The sequence below is a fragment of the Dipodomys spectabilis genome, unplaced genomic scaffold, assembly GCF_019054845.1.
Source record: "Dipodomys spectabilis isolate Male_0828 unplaced genomic scaffold, ASM1905484v1 ptg000270l, whole genome shotgun sequence".
In the NCBI taxonomy this organism is placed as follows: Eukaryota; Metazoa; Chordata; class Mammalia; order Rodentia; family Heteromyidae; genus Dipodomys; species Dipodomys spectabilis.
Window position 1 is genome coordinate 1,820,933 of NW_024870947.1, and position 22,753 is coordinate 1,843,685.

Consider the following 22,753-nt stretch of genomic DNA (forward strand, 5'->3'; position numbering starts at 1 on the left):
GTATTGTTTTAAAACTTATCCTAACAAAAAAGACTTATGGACCCGGGAGTTGATCTGACCAAATTCTCCTTCTTTGCTTCTAATTGCATAACAGTTTAGGGACATGATTTTTTAATTATTATTTTAAGTAGCATAGGAATTATCATTAAACAGATCATTTTATGCCTACAATATACCTAGATCAATGCCAACCCTTTCAATATTCTCATCCACCCCTCATCTATGCACTTCTTCCTTCACTCTTCTTAATATTGTAGGATATTTATGGATTCCTCTCTGCATTTTCCCCCTTTTCTCCTGTTCATTCTTCTACCTTTTAAACCTTCACGCCTCTTTTGACTACCCACTACCATATGATCCAACAACTCTACTCCTGGTCATTTACCCGAAAGATTACAAACCAGGATATAGTAAAGGTTTCAGCCCAACCATTCTTATTGAATCTGCCCAGATAACCCTCAAGAGAAAAATTAATCAAAAAATGTAATATACACACACACACACACACACAAACACACACACACAAACACAAACACACACACACACATACAAGAAATTCTACTTAACCATCAGAAAGAATATTTTTAACATTTGTATCTCTCATTTCTCAATTCATCTGCCTGGTATCCCACTGTCATCGTATGGTCCTTGTACTGCAGTCACAGAAATATGCAAACTGTTGTAAAAGATTTTCAGGGTTATGGGCTAGCCATAATTTCCTGAATATGAGTTCTCTGCTCATTCTCTTTGTCTATTCATGCATTTGAGTAGTGATTATACAGATTCATTTGTACCGTTGGCTACACGGAAAAGAGATGAACCATTTGTATGTATATATATATACATACATATATACATACATACATAGATATACATACTTACATGGACATATGCACACATATGGATATATATTAAATACTTGAGTACATTTTATGTTTTCAAGAATTATAGAGCTAACAAAAATCACATGCATTTTCCTTTTCAAGTTTTTCAAAACCTAAATAACTTTGTCTCTTTTGAATAGCTAATTTTAAAGAGAATGTCACCATCTCGGATCTGTCAGTCGCCTTGAAATTAGATGTTCAAATAGGATAAAGTTATTTACGCTTTTTGGTGGAAGGGTTCTATTCAGGGATTTTCTGCTTGCTAGACACGACTCTGGTTGTATAGCATCAAGAAACTCAACTACTTTTACCATACTTCTAGTCCATTTAATTACTTGAGGTCTTGAACTTTTTGTCTGGGTCTGATCGTAGATTGACTGAGACTTTGCTACCTATCCCTCTCACATAATTAGCTAGGATTACAGATGTGAACCACTATGGAAAGCTCATTTGTTGAGATGGCTATCTTGGCATTTTTTTCTCTGGCCTGGCCTCAGACCATGATCCTTGTCATCTCTGCTTCCCAATCAGCAGTTATTATAAATGTGGGCTACTATACTTGGTGTACATGACACCTTCTGTTTTATAAAAGGGGTTTTTACTGTAAAATATAGTATAGAGGGGTTACAGTTACATGAGCAAGGTAATGAGTAAATTTTCTATCAAGCATTGTTACCTCCTCCTTTGTTTTCCCCTACCATTTCTTCCCTCCCACCTCCACAACTACACTCCCCCTCTCCTCCCTTCCCTGCTTCCCCGCCCATATTGTAAAGTTCCTTTTTCAACATAGTGTCTTGTGCATCTCATTGTTACAACGGGTCAGCCTGCCCTATTTAAACATTTTGTTTTTTCCCTTCCCCTCCCCAAGCTAGAGAAGGGTGTATACAAGATGCAGGGCACCAACATTAAATACAGTTTAAACCGGGGTTAAACCATGGGGGGAGGAACATAAAAAGAAAAAAAACCTTGGTAAACTATAAACCCTATCTTGGGGTTTATTTCGTTTAACATCATCTTATCTGGTTGTATGTACATAGCTTTTGAACTTGTATGCTTGTCTGAGACATATAATAGTTATTGCACGTAAGGGAAACCATAGGACCTATGTTTCTTTGGGTTTGGCTTACTTCACTTGATATAATTTTTCCAAGACTCCAGTTAGAGCTCCCCTATGATCCAGCAATCCCATTTTTGGCATTTGCCCAAATGTTCAAAAAGAAGACCATATTAAGCTAACAGCACAACTATGTTTATTGCAACATTATTTACCATAGCTATGATATGGAACCAACCCAGATGCCCCTCAGTAGATGAATGGATCAAGAAAATGTGATACACACACACACACACACACACACACACACACACACACACACACACACACACACACCATGGAATTCTATGCCTCCGTCAGAGAGAATGACATCGCCCCATTTGCTAGGAAATGGAAAGACGCGGAAACAATTTTATTAAGTGAAATAAACGAGGCTCAAATAACCATTGGTCCCATGGTTAACCTCACTTGCAGTAAGTGCTACATGATACCATATAACATTATAAGAGAATGTTATGTGAAATGAACCCCAAGATAGGGACACAAATCTTTTTTTTTATTCCATGAGATTCTTATCTCTATATTATCCCCCAAATAAAATTCGAAGGAGAGCTGTGGTTCAAATACAGAGCACCATGCTTGAGGGAAAATGCTTATGTGAGAAGGTAAGGTATTGAGTTTAAACCATAATATCAGCACTAAAAAAAGTGATTTGTTTTCCTTGAGGTTTTTATATTGCTCAGAATATAATCAACGTTGTATTTATGTTCAGCATTACTATTAAGATCGTTATAATTATTGATATTATTATTTATTTTCTTAAATTTTACTTACACATTAATATCCAATAATGATAAGAGATGATTACTGTTTCACAAGTTTTTATGGCAGTTGATGAGAGGTGCATACAAGGAATTTAGACTGAAAATAGATGTTTGGAAGCTCTTCACATAAATAAATGATGGCTGAAGAAGCTGTGGACATTGATGAAATAAAATAAAGAAACCAGCAAGGAAAGAAAAGGTATGATTCTGGAAAGCACACAATTTTGGAAGAAAAAAAACACAAGGAAAATATGTAGCTTTTGGGAAGATCTTTGTAACCCACTTACACATTTGATTCCTTATTTCTAGTGGAATGCATTTCAGTTAGCCTTATTTTACAAAGTTAAACATGATTGAATTTAATATTAACTGGCCTCTGTCTCAGGTAAGCAATAAGCCAGGTGCCAGGGGCTCATGTCTATAATTCTAGCTACTCAGAGGGCTCAGATCTCTAGATCTAGTTCAAAGCCAGGTTGGAGAGGAAAGTTGGTGAGACATTTCTGTTCAACTAACCACGAGAACACTGGAAGAGGCACTGTGGCTCAAAGTGGCAACCCAATCGTGAGTAGTAAATCTCAGAGACAGAACCCACGCCCTGAGTTCAAGCTCTCTGAAATTATTTTTAAAATACTTGTTATCAGGATTTCTTTAACTTGTCTAGAAGAATGTTTTAAACTTAGGGTTTTTTATTTCATGTTATCAGCATTGATTTTTAAGATGTGCAGAGAAAAATTATTTATAGTCAGAAATGTTTTGTATTGCTTTGTACTACACATTGCCTCTACACACAGAGATCAGCTGGAAAGCAGATGGCCAAATCCTGGCTGTTGGCAATGAAGATGGATATGTATTTCTTTTAGCAAAGAAAAAACTTATGAATTGGTAGCCTTTATATATAACACCTTAATAGTAACAACAACATTATTATTATTACTATTATTATTTTTTGTCAGTTGTGGGGCTTGAACTCTAGGTCTGGGCATTGTCCCTCAACTCTTCAGCTCAAGACTAGCACTCTACCACTTGAGCAACAGTGCCACTTCACATTTTCTGAACTTTTAGTTGGATATAAAGATCTCACAGACTTTTCTGCCCTGGATGGATTTGAACAGTTCTCAGTCTCCTTAGTCTCTAGGCCCAGCAATAAAATTATTTTGAAAAAGAAAAACCCCACGATTGTATACTTAAAAAAAATCACAATCTGGCAAGTGTATCTATAACATTGTTGTATCAAGTAACCATAGGCAGCACTCATTTTTACATCTCACTGTGTACTTTCTAATGCCAGATAATATTTCATTAATTTATTTTAATTTTTCCTAACAAAGTTCACTATGAATTCCCAACAGCACAATTTTCTAGAGAGTATAAAAATTCTTCAACATATTTATTTCAACGAACAGCAATTTGCACTTGGTTTTTTTTTAATTTTGCCAGAGCTGGGGCTTGAAATCAGGATCTGTGCACTCTCCCTGAACTTCTTTTGCTCAAGACTAGCACACTATCAATTGAGTCACAGCACCACTTCCAGTTTTTCTGCTTACGTCATACTTAGGAATCAAATCAAGTGCTTCTTGCATATATGGCCAGCACTCTACCAGTAAACACATTCCCAGTCATTGGGTCTTTTGTTGTTGTTGTTGTTGTTTTAAGATAGCATTTACCTATATGTCCATCTGAAGGCTTAAAACTTAGGCTGGCCTACAAACATTGACTACCATATTCAGCTCATGATTCTTTGTGAGTGAATACTCTTTTCAGATATAGGAACAGTTATTCTGTCTTTCTTTGACTAGATGGAATTTGCATTCAGCAATTTTAATCACATTTCTTGTCCTGGTATTTTTCCCCTTCTAAATCAATAGAAATATTTCAGGTTCTGAACTTGTAGCTGATCCCTACCATCCAACAACATCACATTCTTGTGAATAGCACAAGAATGGCCTCATGAGCATAGCAGCCAGCTGAAGTTCAGCTATCTGATGGCCTTGGGCTCCAACAATATAATCATTTCTGTGCACAGACTGAAAACTGTCATAGGTAATTTTGATTTATTCCATTCTGTTCTCAGCTACTTGCCATCCTCAGCTTTGTATGTTTTAAATTCTGTTAAATTTTAATTACTATTTCCAGCCATTCTCAAAAGTAACATATATGTCTTACTTTAAAACTCATTAAAACATGAAAAAATGTTAACATAGTTGCTTTCCACCCGTGGCTCATATTTTAAAATCTAGCTATTTTAGAGGTCAAAAACTGAGGATTCGGGTTTAAAGCAGCCCATGCAGTAAATCCGAGATATTTCTCCAATTAAGAAAACAAAATTCACTTGGAGTTGATTCTGGTGCAGGGTGATATATAAGGATCTAGCTTTAGTTTTCTACAAGTAGTTAACCAATGTTGCCAGCACCATTTACTGAAGAGACTGTCTTTCTTCCATTCTATTTTTTAGCTCCCTTATGGAAGATTAGATGGCTATAGATCTGTAGGTTCATTTCTGGGTTTTCAATTCTATTCCATTGGTCCTGAGGTCTGTTCTTATGCCAATACCAAGCTGTTTTGATTACTATGGCTTTATAGTAGAGTTTGAAATTTGGTATTGATATTCCTCCAGCAGTGTTCTTTCCATTGAGGAGTGTTTTTGCTACTTGGGATCTTTTATTGTTCCATATGAATTTTTGGATTGCCTCTTCTATTTCCTTGAAGAATGAGGGTGGAATTTTGATGGGTATCGCTTTGAATTTGTAAGTAGCCTTGGGAAGTATTGCCATTTTCACGATGTTAATCTTTCCAATCCAGGAGCATGGGAGTTTTTGCCATTTTCTAAGTTCCGTTTTGATTTCCTTTTTCAAGTTTTTAAAGTTTTCATCATAGAGGTCCTTCACTTCTTTGGTTAAGTTAATTCCTAGGTATTTTATTTTTTGTGAGGCTATTACAAATGGAGATGCTTTCCTAATTTCAGCCACACTTTTCTCATTGTTGGCATACAGAAAAGCCATTGACTTTGGGGGGATAATTTTATACCCTGCTACTTTGCCAAAGTTTTGAATCAGCTTGAGTAATTTGGGAGTGGAGTCTATGGGATTCTTTAAACACAAGTCAAAGCTTACACTCTGAAAACATTAGAGGATGGAATAGGAGAAACCCTAGTTTTCCTTGGCTAAGGCTGAAATTTTCTGAATAGAGACACAGAAACACAAAAAAATCAAGGAAAGTTTGGACAAATGGGATTGCATGAATTTGCAGAGCTTCTTTATGGCAAAGGACATAGCTAGCAAGATCAACAGAAAGCGTACGGATTGGGAGAAGATCTTCACTAGCCATACAACAGACAAGGGTCTCATATCTAAAATATAATTGGAACTCAAAAAATTAAATCCCCCAACAACAAATCCTCAAAGAAACAACTGCCCAATAAATAAGTGGCCTAAAGACTTAAAGAGAAACTTCTCTGAAGAAGAAAGGGTGGCAAATAGACACATGAAGAAATGCTCAGCCTCCCTAGAGGTTGCATAAAAGAAATGCAAATCAAGCCACCATTGAGATACCACCTCACCCCAGTTAGAATGGTAAAAATCAAGAACTCTAATAACAACAGACGCTGGAGGGGATGTGGACAGAAGGGAACCTTACTTCATTGTTGGTGGGAATGTAAACTTGTTCAACCACTTTGGAAAGCAGTATGGAGGTTCCTCAAAAGACTTCACATATTGCTCCCCTATGACCCAGCACTCCCACTTTTGGGCATTTACCCAAATGTTTACAAACAAGACCACACTAAAGCTACCAGCACAACTATGTTTATTGCAGCAGTATTTACCATAGTAAGATATGGAACCAACCCAGATGCCCCTCAGTAGATGAATGGAACAAGAAAATGTGGTCTATATACACAATGGAATTCTATGCCTCCATCAGAAAGAATGACATTGCCCCATTTGTTAGGAAATGGAAAGGCTTGGAAAAAATTATATTAAGTGAAGTAAGCCAAGCCCAAAGAAACAGAGGTCCCATGGTTTCCCTTATTTCCAATATCTATTATATGTATGAGTGAAGTAGAAAAGGTCAAATAATGTGATGTTAGGAAAATGAACCTTAAGATATGTACTTAAATGTGATTTTTTCTTTCATCCATTTGTTTCTAACGCATTTACATGATTATTTCTTTGTTGTTTTTAATGTCCCTCCCCCACAGTATAACCCCTGCTTTCACTGTATTTGATGTCAGTATATCTTGTGGAGGGGAAGGGATAAAACAAGTCGTTTAAATAAGGATACAGGTGGACCCGTTGCAACAATGGGAAATACAAGTTTTATGTTGAAAACGAACTTTACAACTTCGGTGGGGTGTTTAGGATTGGGTGGGGGGGGTAGGGGGAGGCTGTGAAGGGATGTGAAGGGTAAACAAATAGGAGGCTGCAATGCTTGATAAGAAATGTGCTTATTATCTTGCCCATTTAATTGTAACCCCTCTGTACTGTATGTTCACAATAAAAAAGTAATGTAAAAAAAAAAAAAGAAACCAAAATCCAGAAGCAGAGATGTGGCTCACGTTGTATAGTGTCACCTTTGAGCAAAAAGACCAAGCAAGAATAATAGGTCTAATTCTATCTCCATTATTTACTCATGGAAAACACACAGACTCAGACACAGACACAGACACAGACACACACACACACACACACACACAGACACACACACACACACACAATCTACGTTTTCTTGACTCCCCCTCCTGAGCAGTATACAATGCCATTAACTTAATGTATGTTTTCTCCAAATTATTATGGTAGGGATTTAACTATATTTGTATTTATGATAATGTTTGTTTTGTACTTTTTGATTTACAATTTTGTGTAATGTGTGAGAACAGTGTTTTGTGAAGACTAAATAGAAATCAATGTGTCAGTAAATAAGTAGGTGACAGGAAGACTGAAAGATGCAGATTGAAGCACTTGAAATTTTATTTCTCTAAGTTTAAATATATATGCATATGTATGTATTTAAAATTTCTGCCACGATTTTATTTCTATTAACAATGGTCTATTTGTTACATTATATAAATTTAACATATTGTATGTTTCATCGTAGATTAATATTTATAGAATTTCTTTCCTTTGGAGACCAGGTTTTGCAGTGTAGACCAGGCTTTCCTCATCTGCTTATTCTCCTGTGTCAGGTTCCTAATTATTGGCTGGTATTACCATATGGTAAGATAGTACCATGCCCAGTTATATTATTTACATTTTGTGCAGTATAATATTACTGTGAGCAGCTTTAAGCCAAATATCTTCATGAGTATGAATGAATTTCTTGCAAATATGTTATAAATAGAGTTGCTGAGTGAAGCCAATTATAGTAGGCATGCCTGTACTCCCAGTACCCAGGAGGATTGTAAGTTTAGGAGCAGCCTGTGCTACACAGGAAGTCCCTTTTAAAACAAAAAAATCAGGTGAGCTTGGAAGAGGGAATATATTGTTAATCGGGGGGTAGGAACACACAAAATTTAGTGTGTGTGTGTGTGTGTGTGTGCTTGTGCTGGTCCTAGGGCTTGAACTCAGGGCCTGGGCAATGTTTCTGAGGCTTATGCTCCAGTCTAGCACTCTACCACTTGAACCAAACACCACCTCAAGCTTTTTTAGAGATCATTAGAGATGAGTCTGATCCAGTTTCCTGTCCAGACTTAAAACCTTGATCCTCTTTTCTCATCCTCTTTTGTAAGTATGATTACAGGCATGTTGTATTACTGTTAAGTAACATAGTAAACATCATGCCAGTTTATACTCCTTCCAGCAGTGTTCGAGTGTTGCACACACACCTAAGATAAAATCCACTCCATGTTTGATGACAACCAGGTCTCATAATCCCATAAGATATGTATTGTTATGCTCACTTTACCTGTAAAGAATTTGAGATCCAGAGAGTTTCATTAATTTTGAGTCCCCATCTAGTATACAGTGGAGAATGTATTCAAGCCCAACTAGTTCTGTTTATTTCAGAAAACATGGAGTCATCATGTGGTCTAGTAAACACGTGTTCTATTGAGTACTGCTCTTTGCAAGTACAGTTCTGTGCCTGACAGATTATCTTTCTCTTTCTTTAGCTGCACCCCCTTTCATAAGCTCTGGAAAGCACAAGTGATGAGAAGAGCCATTTTTGAAGGAGAAATTTATAAGGGGTTTGACCTTGGTATCACATACATATTAGTATGACCTCCCATTTGAGTTATGACTCCAGCACTAAATTTCTGTTTTTTCTTTTGTATTATTATTATAAATGTGAATTACACAGAGGTTGCAGTCATATAAGTCAGGTATGGATATATTTCTTTTTGAAAGGTCAGTCCTTCCCTTGCTCTATCAATTTTTCTCACTAGTTTGGTTTTTTTAACTTCCTTCTTCTTCATCATCTTCTTCTATTATCATTATTATCATTATCATTATTATTAGTATTATTATTATTATGCTGTAAAGGGTTTAGTTACAATCTTGTGGTAATGATTATTTTTTTGTTTTAGTCCGTAATGTAGCTTGAATCCAGGGCCTGGAGTCTCTCTCTGAGTTCTTTTGCTGAATAATGGCACTCAAATTGAGCCATAGCTCTAATTCACTGAATGCATTTGTTTTGGACAATGTTAATCTTTCACTTTATCTTTTTCCGTTTTCCCGTCCTTCCAAAAAAACAAATTACATAGGTCATTTTCAACATAGTACCAATTGAATACCAGTGTTACACATATTCATTCCTTGTCCCTCCTTTTCTATCACCCCTTTAACTTCTGAAAGAGAGATAAATGTAAAAAAAATGACAAAAATGAAAGAAAATAAATATCTTGTTTCTTTTTCCTGGTCACTGGTTATTTTTGAGAGAGAGAGAGAGAGAGAGAGAGAGAGAGTGTGTGTGTGTGTGTGTGTGTGTGTGTGTGTGTGTGTGTGGTGTGTGTGTGTGTGTGTGTGAATACTGGAGCTTGAATTCAGGGAGCTGACCTTTAGCTTTTGTAATCAAGGGTAAGAGTCTACTACTTGCACCAAACTTCCATGTCTTGATTTTAAATGGTTAATCAGATATCAAAGTTTCACTGGTTTTTCCTAACTAGTCTAACTTCAATTCACTTTCCTCAGATCTCAGATTTCTAAATAGCTAGAGTTACAGGTGTGAGCCACCGGTGGTGATTGGCCTACCTTCTTTTTGTTATGTAGTTGAAATGTAAAAGATAGTTGCAACCATAATAAAAAAGGAAATCAATTTAACTTTCCCAGCTTCATTAACTTTTAATATTTTGTCACATTTGATACATACAGAAAAACATTTTTTGTAAATGCTCCTGCAATTTGGTTTTCATATCGGTATTTTCCTCATGATGAACTTGATTTTATAGCTTTTTACTTACTAAATATTGATGAGAATATGTTCAGAGGGCATTGATGACATTTTGTTGGCTTTCATACGGAAATGTTGCAAGCTAACACTTGATAAATTTGTGTGCAAGACCCCGATGATATATCCACATTCTTAGCCAGAAGACAGTAGTGCCTGTTACAAATCATCTAGATCTGACAAAACCCTGACTCAGGCCTTGTTACCACCTTCATGAATGTCCTCTTAGTGTGCAATCCTGACTCTCCAGTGACCATGACAGAGCCCTGCTGCACGTTCTCATGACACAGCCAAGGTCAACAGTCAGGCGTGGCACCTACAGTGTAATGGGAGACTGGTGACTGTTTCCTTGGATGGAATGACACAGGAAATGTTAGGTCCTTAAGCTGTCATCAGTCCTGAGGGCTCCTCATGAGCATTTGATCCTAAGATTTAAGGAGACATCAAACTCTCTCTTTCTTGTGCAAGTTGTTGCCCTGTCTTCTGGGGCTGTCATCTTCTGTGGAAAGATATGATCTGAGCTCTATAAGTCATTTTGCTTATTCTAGGCACTTAGTGTAAGTATGGCATTTATACTTAGACAAAAAGAAATGTAGTGATAAAAAATAGGAGACAACATTTTTCCTCGTCTATTTATTACTCAAATATGTTTTCAGATTCTACCAATAATTCTTATTAGTAAGAAGCACTATCTCAAAAATAATCAGTTACCAGGAAACAGAAACAAGATGATATTTATTTGATTTCATTTTTGTCCTTTTTTCACATTTATCTCTCTTTCAGAAGTTAAAGGGGTCATGGAAAAGGAGGGACAAAGAATGAACATGTACAACACTGAAACTTTGATCTCCAATTAACCATTCAAAATCAAGACATGGTGCCGCAGACCGGGCTCTGTCGGGACGATGGAGGACACCTAGGGGAGGAACCTAGAATAGGATGGGGAGATGGCAAACAGACAACTCACACACAAGAGGAGTGGATGCTGAGTGTGATTTAATGCAGAGGATAACAAACTTTTATAGCAAAAGTCTTCATGAGAAAGGGCAAAAGGTTACACAATCCTGCTGCATGGCTTCATTTTTGGGTGGTCACCAGCTGGTCACCTGATAGGCACTTGTTTCCGGCTTATCTCTAATAAATACAATGATTACAATGTTTGTCACCAATTAACCATTACCTATCTTTATAGAGGCCTTAACTTTCCCATAAGATCTTTCCTGTTTCTTCTTTAATAGTAAACCTCAAGGAGACCTAGATCTAGCAAGTCTCTTAGTAAATAAAAGAGAGTAGCAGGAAATTCTTTCTCCTAAATAGTTATCTCAGCAATTGCCATACATTCTTTCTGCTCTAGCTGAGCCTACAGCTTCTTGTAAGTCCCTTACAAACAATTCCTTCTGCTGAAGTGACTTCGTGAAACCCCCAATACTTTTATATTTACTTATAACTTGTCTACTAGCCTCCATAAGAGGGGTTTCAGGGTAGCACTTAACTCTGGTGAGTTAGTCATATTTTTTAAGATACTCATCAGATATTGGAGTCGTCAACACTCTTAAGAGCTTTGAATAAAGGAACATTGACAATGAGTAAGTACAAAGAGCAGTAGAAGCAGTAAAAGATTAATAGGCACTCTTATGAGGAAAAGAAAGGCAGAAACACATCTTTCCCAGGGGTTTGCCAGCCTTTCCAGGAGTAGGCCTCTTAGAAGCCCTATTCTCCGAGGTAGACTTCGGTGAAGTCCCAAAACTCGGAGATAGGTCTCTGTAAAGCCCCATTCTCTGAGGTAGACTTTGGTGAAGTCCCAATACTCAGAGATAGGTCTCTAAAGCCCCTTTCTCAGGTCTGAAAGATGGTTTCCCATGCTAAGCAGACTCCACTGGAGTAGGCGTGGCATTTGCCCCTTTTTTATTTTTTAGATGTGCCAGAGAAATTTCTTCTCGTATAGAGGAGATGGAGCGGAAGACTAGTTTGAAGAGGACTGGAAAGACAACAAGAATACATATAACAATTAGTGTTATGACTCCAAATGTAACCAAGTAGTACCACCAATCTAAAGGATTAAGACTTTTTAATCCTTTCTGTAAGTCTTCTGCCAAAGAATTTATCCCTGCGGTTTCCAAATGAGCTTGACTAAGGGCTGAAATGTCTTCCTGTAGCTGTCCTATATCATGAGTTAAGCTATTGTCCTTCCAGATTCCTTGTAGATGCACTTTGATAGCTTCCCAATCTAAGCTGTCATTATAAGGCAATGGGGTAACACAAATACATTTAAATGACTGATGACATCTAGTGGTCAGCTGGATTTTAAGATTATTAACTTCAGTCCCTAACTTTAAGACTACTTCCTCCAAAGCCTCTAGTTTGCTGTCTAACTTTTGATCAATGATTTGATGCTCTGTTAATGCTAGAGAAACATTCTTATTTAACTCATTAACAAAATGCACCGTGTGCACTTGTTGTATTAGTGCAGTGGTGGATACAGCAAGCGAGGTTACTAATGCTATAAGGGAAGCAATTCCAAAGATCAATGTTGCAACAAATCTTTTTGGTCGTATTAATTCATACAAAACACGAAGTGTTTGCAAAGCAGAATTATCAAACCAAGGATCATTATGCAAATTTACAGGAAGCATTACATATTCAGGTCTTTTTACAATAATTGCTACTGAAAATTCTTTATCTATGGAAGCATCAACACAGTTGGTCAACCGACAAGAGTAACATTGAATTAAAAAGGAATTCCCTACTTGTGTAATATTAATTCTTTTATCACTTCCAATTAAAGCTGCATATGGATAAGACAAACAAGCTCTTAATGCAATGGATTCTGGTAGGTTAGCTTTGGGCTTTTTTAGCAATATCATATTTGCAGCTGCAGCAAATCTAAACAAATTTTTATGGGTAACGGTGGTTCCATAAGGACTAGATTTAGCAACCCACATTGGGGTGACAAACCCAGGCGTGAACCAACGCCTTACCGGTTCCGGGCCAACCGGAGCTTTATAGCTTGTGAATTTTACTTTCTCATTTTCTTTTAAATATTTCTTATAGTCATAAGTTGGGTTGGCAATGGAAAAATCAAATACCAAATCTGTAGTACCCCTAGGCCAATGTACAGAGGCAGAATGTGGAAATCCACAATCCAACCATGTTGGAAGTTCTTTTTCTGTTTTGCTGTCCCAAAATTGATCTTTATCCCGGTAAGCTGTTAAACAATTTGGAAAAGGCATGCTAACATTGTTATCTTTGTCAAAGGTCTCATTGTAATTAAAATACCCAAGTATTTGAAAACTCAATTCCCACATCACCCTCTTACTGCTAGAAGCAGTGTTAGTCTTATCAGGTGCATCAGCATAAAGGGTCCTGTATTGAACAGGCAAGCATGCAAAGGGAGCACGGCCTTTTAAAGCCAAGCATATAGGGGTGACATCAGATCTTCCCTCATAATCTAGATACGTGGAGATCATAGGCTTTTCTGACCCCACTGGAATGCCCCCTAGTATAGAGGTATCATTCATTAGTACTTTTATGTTAGATGGGTGAGTCCAACCCACGGGGTGAAGCAAAGGTGGATCAGGAAAATACGCCCAATACATTGTACAAAAAGCGTACTTCACCTGTAAAGAAACAAGGGCAAGCATGGCTAAAAACATGTTTTCCGGATTGGGTTGATTTCCGGTGATCTCAACAGTGTGTCGAGCTTCCTCGCACAACTTCTTGATCTGTTCCCACGTAGGTGGTGCAGTGATTTTTGTAGAATCACCCTGCGGTGGTGATAGAGAGAATGTCTTCATCTTCTGCACCAGTTTTCTCTCCCGATGTATTTTCACTTTCTTCCTGGCTCTTTTTTGGGACCAAGAAAGGCCTGATGAGTCTGTCTGGGACCCAAATGGGGGATTCTGCATCCTGTGGGAAAACACAAGCATAGCCTCTCCCAGATGTTAACAGGATGTCTGGCCCACGCCAGGTTCCAGTGAGTAGATCCTTCCATTTTACTAAAGGAAAGTTGTAGTTTTTTCCATGCCCCAATGTCTCATCATCGCGGTTATTCCTTGCTCATCAGCATTGAAATGATTAAGGACCAGCAAAGCATGATTAAGAGTGTAATGGGGGGAGTATTGCTTCCCTCCTCCCCGTCTAATTCTTGTCAATTGGTTTTCTAAGGTCTGATGAGCCCGTTCTATTATTGCTTGGCCTTGTGGATTATACGGATTCCCTGTTTTGTGCACGATTTTCCATTGTGCACAAAATTTAGCAAAAGCTTTGGAGGTGTATGCTGGTCCATTGTCTGTTTTTATTTCCTTGGGAATTCCTAGGTCCACAAAGGCATTAATCAAATGTTGAATAACATCTTTCACAGCCTGTCCAGAATGGGCTGTAGCAACCATGGCATGAGAATAAGTATCTATAGTAACATGGACAAAGGAGATTTTCCCAAATTCTGTTACATGGGTAACATCCATTTGCCACAACACTCTAGGCTTTAAGCCTCAGGATTAACTCCCATTTTTTGTGGATGAAAAACTTCTGGGCATGCCTCACATTCCCTGATAATTTGTCTTGCCTGTTCTCGGGACACTTGAAACATCTTTCTTAAGGCATTAGCATTTTGATGATGTAGTCTATGACTTTCCTGAGCTTCTTCTAAAGCTGACATTACATGACTTTCCTTAGTTAATAAGTCTGCAAACTTATTCCCTTGAGACAAAGGTCCAGGGAGATTGGTATGCCCCCTGATGTGTCCCACAAATACCTTTGTCGTTCTTTGTTGTAATAGCTGTTGTAATTTTACTAAGTATTCTTTAACTTTAGATTGACCAGTAACTAGGGCTGTTTCAATGGCAGGAAACAAGGAAACCACACACATCTGTGTAAAGGTTAAACTCCTCTGAATAATTTTGAAATGCTAGCAGAACTGCAATGAGTTCTGCCTGTTGTGCAGATACACTTGGGTCATAAGATATTAATGGTGGTCTTGTGCTGCAATAAACCACAGACTTTCCACTAGAAGATCCATCTGTAAAAATAGTTAATGCCCCGCCAAAGGTTCTGTAACCACAACCTTTGGAAATATCACAGGAGTTTCAGTATAAAATGTAACAAAGGATGTTGGGGCATATGAAAGCTTATTTTACCTGTATAAGTTAATACAGCAATTTTCCAATCATCATCAAATTGTATCACATGATCTAATGTTTCTTATTATAGGGGACAATAATGTTAGGTATTTCTTGGCCAAATAATTCTCTAGCTCTTAATCTAGCCTTTAGAATCAAATTAGCACATAAGCAGGGATATGAAGCAACTATTTTTCCAGGGTTATGGGAATAATGGATCCATTCCAGTATCCCATCCCGCCAAAAACATCCTGTGGGAGTGAAGCTTGTAGCCAGAATTATAAAGGACCATGTTTGTGTAATATTAATTTGCTGTATTTTAGCTGTATTCAATGCTTCTTCTACCTATCTTATACAGGATAGGGCTGCAGGAGTTATTTCCCTGGTAGATTTAGGATTAGGATCTCCGTTCAACATTTTCATCAAAGGATCTAATTGTCCTGTAGTTATTTTTAAACTAGGCCAAATCCAATTAATAGTCCCTAATAATTTTTGGAAATCATTTAATGTTTTTAGTTTATCTATTCTAATTTCTGTCTTTTGGGACATAATATAATCATGTCGAATCACTTTTCCTAGATAATTTAAAGGTCGTTCATGTTGAACTTTATCAGGAGCTATTATTAACCCGAATTTTGTTAATTGTTCTACCATATCCTGTAATATTTTCTCTGTCTTTTCTCTAGTTTCATCGGTCATAAGTATATCATCCATATAATGAATAATATATGCCTCTGGATATTTTTGTCTAATTTGTTCTATAGCCCTCTTTACATATTGTTGACAAAAGGTAGGGCTGTTTTTCATGCCCTGAGGTAGCACTTTCCATTGGTACCTATCATAAGATTGTTTAAAATTAGCCGAAGGGACACTGAAGGCAAATCTCTTGGAATCTTCTGGTTGTAATTTTATTGTAAAAAAGCAATCCTGTAAGTTTATTATTATTATATATCTACCCTGTGGGATTGCAACAGGAGAGGGTAGGCCTGGTTGAAGGGCTCCCATGTCATGCATGGTCTCATTAATTGCCCTTAAATCTTGTAATAACCTCCATTTTCCTGACTTCTTTTTTATTACAAAAATTGGAGTATTCCATGGACTGGTATTCTCTTCTATCCTTCCTTGACTCAATTGTTCTAGAACTAAGTCCTGTATGGCTTGAATCTTTTCTTGAGTTAGGGGCCACTGATTAATCCATACAGGATCATCACTTTTCCATATTATTTTGTCAGCATAAAGCTGTTCCTCAGCGGCCCCTATGAAAAATTTTGCTCCTTTGATGAGGAGTCTATTTGTCCTATTTGTATATTCATGTCCTGCATGATGTCCCTGCCCCATAAAGAAAAGGGCAAGCTGGGGATAACATAAGGTTTGAAGTGGCCTTGCTGCCCTTCACATACCCATTTGAGTTTCTGAGCTGACTGAGCTACATTAGAAGCCATCCCTAATCCAATTAGGGAGTAAGAAGTCTCCTGCACTGGCCAGGTCGTAGGCCAATCTTTTCCAGCTATACAGGATCTGTCAGCCCCTGTGTCTAAGAGTCCTGTTATTTGTTTTCCATTGACCTTAATGGCCTTGTAAGGCCTTTTATCTGTAATTTCCTGACCCCAGGCTACAGTATCGGTGGTGCCAAACCCTCCTTCTCTGTTTTGAGTCAAGGTGGGATTAGGCAACTTTAGATATGAAAGTAAAAGTTTTTGGGCTATCCTCTGCCCTTTATGAATTTGAATAGTCTCTTTTAGAGACCTTATCATGACTTTTATAGTGGTAGGACTGTCTGAGTCTATTACTCCTGGTAAAACCTCAAAATTCTTTTTATAGTTTGAACTCCGGCTTATGATTAGGCCCATTACTCCGGAAGGGAATTCCCCTTTTATGTTTGTCTCTTATCAGTACAACCCCATTATTTCGGGATATGATATGATCTTGAGCGGCAGCCAAGTCCAATCCAGCACTCCCTGGAGTGGCTCTAGGCAAGTCATGAATAGTTTGCTTTAGTTCCTCTCTTGGGGAGGGGCTGAGAGGTTGCCCCTCTGTCCGTTTTTTGTTTCCTCTTGAAGAGGAGTTCCGTCTTTATGGAACTTAGATTTACAATCACTTTTCCAAGGGTTCCCTCTTTGACACCGAGGACATAAGCCTGGTGCTTTTCCTGATCCCTTCTGTTGCTTTTGAGCTTTACACTCCTTTTGAACGTGGCCTGGTTTGCCACAATTATGACATACTCTCTGTTCAGGATTATATCCTGAGCCTCTGGTTACCTTTTTCACATATGTTTGAAAAGGCGTTTCTTTCATGGCAGCAGCATATGCAAGTCCCTGAATCATAGCAGGAGAAGCATCTATGCAAGCCTTAACATAGTCTTGTAGGCTTCCTGTTTTTCTTACTGGCCTGATTAATTCCTGACACACAATATTAGCATTCCCCCATGCCAATTGTTTGAGAATGATTTGAGATCCCTCAGAAGGAAGGAACATTCTTGTAATAGCTTCCTCCAACCTAGCTATGAATTCCTCATATGGCTCCTCAGGCCGTTGCTTAATTCCTGATAGAACAGTGGTCTTTCCTTCCCCTGATGGTAACTTTTTCCAGGCCATAACAGCAAGCTTAGTGATGGTTTTTAAAATCTCCTTTGAGAATTTAAGTTGTTTTCTAATGTCTGCAAAATCCTCCTGACCAGTTAACATGGAGACTGTAGGCTTAGGGCCTGAAGTAGTGAATAATCGCCGTTGCACCTCTCCGTTAACAAGGTCCTCATATTCTGTTCTCCATAATACGTATTGCCCCGGGGTTAGCACTGATTTTGCAGTTTGATACCAATCATAAGGAGTTAGCCAATCAGTTGCTATGGAATCAAGGATTGTTAAAGTAAAAGGGGCAGAAGGACCCATAGTTTTTACTGCTGTTTGTAATTCTTTTAGCACTTTTAAGAATAATGGCTCCCACTGAGGCGCGCCATGGTCTAGGTGGCTTCATTGAATGAATTAGGTGGTGGACTTTCTCTTTCAATTTTATTGAAGACTTGGAGGAGGATCGGTGTTAGCTGTGCTTTGAAAATCTTGAAGAATTCGTCTGTAAAAGCAACTGGTCCTGGGCTTTTCTTAGATGGGAGGTCTTTTTGTGCTGTTTCTATTTCAATGCTTGATATGGACCTGTTAAGATGGTTTAACTTACCTTGGTTTAGTTTCATGTCGATATTTGCTAGGAAAAGCTACATTTCTGCAAAGTTCTCAAACTGATTGGCATAAAGTTTTGAGAAATATTCCCTTATAATGTTCTGAATCTTGGTTGTTTCTGTGGTGATGTTTCCATTCTCATCTCTGAGTTTATTTATTTGGGTGTGTTCTCTTCTTTTTCTGATAAAATTTGCTAAGGGTCTCTCAATTTTGTTAATTTTTTCAAAGAACGATCTCTTTGTTTTGTTGATTTTTTTTTCTATGATTTTTGGATTCTAATTCATTTAATTCTGATTTAATTTTAATTATATCTTTCCATCTACTGAATTGGGGTTTATCTTGCTGCTCTTTTCACGGAGGCTCAGATGTCTCATTAAGTTGTTGGTTTCAGGTCTCTCCAATTTGTTGATGTAGGAACTCAGAGCTATAAACTTGCCTCTGAATACTGCCTTTACTTTGTCCCAGAAGAGCTGGCAATTTGTGTGTTCATTTTTGTTGAATATCATGAACATTTGAATTTCCTTTCTAATCTCTTCCATGACCCACTCGTGATTAAGCAGTGTGTTGTTCAGCGTCCATGTATTATAGGACTTTCTTTGGTGGCTTTTGGTGTAGAGTTCTAATTTTCTTCCCTTGTGGTCTGAGAGAATGCAAGGAATAACTTCAATGTTTCTGAATTTGTACACATTTGCTATGCGATCTAAAATGTGGTCTATTTTGTAAAATGTTCCAAGTGCTGCTGAGAAAAACGTGTATTCTGATGCTGTTGGGTGAAACATTAAGTAGATGTAAGTAAAATCTACTTGATCTATGCAGATGTTTAGATCTGCAGTTTGTCTGTTGAATTTTTGTCAAGTTGATCTATCTAGTGTGGATACTGATGTGTTGAAGTCCCCAACTGTAGAGAACATGGGGAGCAAAGATAGCATTGAGAGGGAATTGAGTGGGCAAAGCCCAATTTGCCTTATGTTCAGTGCATAACCAGCCTGTAGAAACTTAGGTGCATGATAGGGTATGACCTTTAGAGTCATTGGTTCCTCTTCCCCAGTGCTATGCCCCTCGCTGTTTTTTGCTTTAAAAAGGACTTGCTCTGTGTTAATAAATGAATTTTCCTGCTTGACTTGACTCCCTGCTGAGTCTGATTGTCTCCCAGGCTGAGGGAGGCTGGGGATGGGGCGGGTGGTTTCACTTACCTTTCCTCGGACCCCGTCCGTCTTTCGTGGAATGGATGAAGACCCTACTTGTGGCACCCAACGTGGGCCATGAAAGGAAAAACTACCAGCCTATGCTATGCAGTCTCTCAGGGTAAGAGAAACCCTTACTATGGGTAATGCTATCTCACAGAAGAAGGAGGAGGAGGCAACATTATGCCAAGAGGGAGTAAAGGAGGACTTGGGAAGTGAGAAGGAAAAGGAATGGGCCAAATTCTACCGAGAACGCACTGAAACATGCACAGTGGAAGTCAAAACGATGGTGAAAGTTACTCCCTCTGACTCAGGTGACCATGACGGTCATAGGTCCCCTCCCTATTCCCCTGATTGGGGGGGGAAGTACAGCATCCTACGCAACCTGCAAGACCAGTATCTCTACCAACCTTCCATGGAGGGGCCGAAGTCTGGCGAAATAACCTACTCTGAGGCCTACCCTGGAAAGGAAGAGCCACCCGGGAGCCCGAACCCTAGGCCACAGGATTCACTTCCCAAGGGTATCTAGTCAGTCTGGCACCAGGGTCTAACAGGCCCTTGGAATGGTATCCATAGGAAGCTAAGGATCTTAAAGAGCCCCAAAAGGCGGTGGCAGAGGATGGTCCAAACTCTCCTTGGGCCCAGACCCTATTACAGGACATTGCTTATCACCCATGTGTCCCTAAGGACTGACTGGATGTGGCCAAAGTCATCCTTACTAGTTCTCAGTTTATTAAATGGTGTGCTTTCCTTAAGGAGGAATGCAGAGTGCAGGAGGAGAATAACCGGCAGGCTCAATCAGCGATACCTATTACTTATGACATGTTAACAGAGATATGGTTTGGGTATTCCACTGCCGTCCAACATGCCACAATACCTGGCCTATACCATGACCAGGTGAGACAGGCTTGACTTGCTGCGTGGTACAAACTGGATGATGGGCCTACTGAGTCCCGCATAGCAGGAGTGAGACAAAAACTTGGTCAGCTGAGTACAGCAGTCTGCAAGCTGCCGGCAAGGAACCTTCAAGGTCAGTTTGTAAAGCTGCTGGTCTGGGAAGGGATGAATGCAGACCACCGCATGGGATTGAGAGAGAGTTTCCTGGGCAGATGGGAGGTGGCCTCATAGGATGTAGGAAAGCAACAGAATCAGTCCCAATCACTAGTTTTAGCTTTACAGGCTAAGACATCTGCAGTGACTGAGGCTATTACCCATGTGCTAGCAGCCCAGGGCCTAGGAACCCCAAGACCATTGGGGAGATGGGCTTATTTTAAATGCAGGCAGGAGGGGCACTTTGAGAGGGACTGTTCATAACAATCCCCAGCCAACTTGCCCAGGGGGAGCCAAACTGCCCCCTATACCCTGCCCAAGGCGCAGGAAGGGATACCTTAGAAAAAAGGATTGTCGATCCAATTTTTTTTTTTTTTTTTGTCGGTCGTGTGGCTTGAACTCTGGGCATGGGCGCTGTCCCTCAGCTCTTCAGCTCAAGGCGAGTGCTCTACCAATTGAGCTACAGCGCCACTTCCGGTTTTCTGGTGGTTTATTGGAGATCGGAGTCTCACGGTCTCTCCTGCCCGGGCTGGCTTTGAACCGCGGTCCTCAGATCTCAGCCTCCTGAGTAGCTAGGATTACAGGCGTGAGCCACCAGCGCCCGGCTGTCGATCCAATTTTGATTTAGATGAAAAACCCTATCTGGGTGGAGCAGTGGCCATTGACCAAACCTAAACTTGTAGCCCCCCACCTTTTGGTAAAGGAACAGATAAACCTTGGGCACACACACCCTTCTATGAGTCCTTGAAACACACCGTATTTATTATTCAAAAAGCTTCTGGGACTTGGCTTATGTTCCAAGATCTATGTAGGGTAAATGAAAGGATGGAGCTAGTAGGAACGCCCCTAAGAGGCATGACCTGGACTCCTGCTATACCTTCAGAATATACCTTAGTTGTGATTGATATTAAAGATTTTTTTTTCTATCCCCCTGCATCCAGATGACTGCGAGAAGTTTGCTTTCTCCATCCCTTCTCTTAATTTTTCCCAGTCTGATCGGAGGTTTTAATGGACCGTGTTGCAACAGGGAATGGCCAATAGCCAGGCCTTTTGCCAACAATACTTGGCCACACTTTTAGGGCCTGTGCTGGGTTCAGATACCTCCCTTGCCTATGCCTACATGGATGATATAATTCTGGGGCACCAAGACCGGAGCCGCCTGGAGAGTCTTCTGGTCCAGGTTTGTGCCATATTTAAAAGGGGGGTTTTACCATAGCCCTCAATAAAGCTCAAAAGGTACCTCCTTTTAAGGTGCTCAGAACCCACCTTACCTTTACTCAGGCCAGCCCCCTTAAGCCTTTGCTGGATTTCCAGGCTCTCTGACCTTAACCTAACTTCAGAGTCTTTTAGGGGAAATCAATTGGCTGTTGCCATGGGTTTTTGTCCCTAAAGATAGTTTTGTGTCCTTATTCACCATACTAAAAGACAGGATACCCCAAGAATTTATTACAATTACAGACAGCCATCGGGTAATATTTTTTCAGTTCCAAAAAGCCCTGGATGAAGTTTCCCTAAAGAGGTATTCTATTTTTAAGCCCATTTCCCTTTGATTGTTTGCAGGTGTCACAGTAATACCTGCAATTTTAACTCAAGGGGGGGAGCCATTAGAGTGGGTTCACACTCCAATGGGGGGCACACCTTGGGTGTACTCTCAGGCAAACCAACTTGCAGATGCTATCCTCAAGGGAAGGACCCAAGCCCAAGGGCATTATGGCCTTGATCCTCACTTCATTGTTTTTCATGTTTGGAAGGCAGACGTTGAGTGGCTCACTCTAGCCAATGCTCATCTTCCTTTCTCTTTGGAGAGGTTTCTAGGCCAAATTGACTGCCATTATGTGTCATCCAAATGGACTGTCATGTTATGGTGACTTCCCCTCAAAATGCTATCTCTGTTTTCTCCTACGACTATTCCTGGCCCTCTCCATGTTTCTACTGACGAAGGTAAAGGCTCTGTGTATGCAGCCTTTGAGGAGAAACAAAAGACCCGAAGCCAACAAAGATTTCAACCTTGTCAAGGGTCAGCACAATATGAAAGAAAAGCTGGCCATAACTATGGCCCTTCAGGACATTCAAAAACCGTTTAATTTGTA

General features: G+C 39.3%; 1 protein-coding gene across 1 annotated transcript; it reads right to left on the reverse strand.

The window, feature by feature from the left end:
- Window positions 1-612: 612 nt before the first annotated feature.
- LOC122125995 (endogenous retrovirus group K member 25 Env polyprotein-like) lies at window positions 613-18,144 on the reverse strand. The gene is made up of 3 exons (XM_042700591.1): window positions 17,753-18,144; window positions 12,183-14,045; window positions 613-676 (listed from the first exon to the last, which is right to left on the reverse strand). Exons 1-3 carry the CDS (start codon window positions 18,142-18,144, stop codon window positions 613-615), a joined length of 2,319 nt encoding a protein of 772 aa, XP_042556525.1.
- Window positions 18,145-22,753: the final 4,609 nt, after the last annotated feature.

Excerpts from the sequence above, each read along its gene's own strand:
- LOC122125995 (XM_042700591.1), bottom strand. The coding sequence starts at position 18,144 with ATGGGTCCTTCTGCCCCTTTTACTTTAACAATCCTTGATTCCATAGCA. Across the intron at positions 14,046-17,752 it reads TATGAGGAATTCATAGCTAG|GATGCAGAATCCCCCATTTG; the intron begins GTTGGAGGAAGC and ends GTTTTCCCACAG. Across the intron at positions 677-12,182 it reads CTTAATCCTTTAGATTGGTG|TTTGCATATTTCTGTGACTG; the intron begins GTACTACTTGGT and ends CTTTTACAACAG.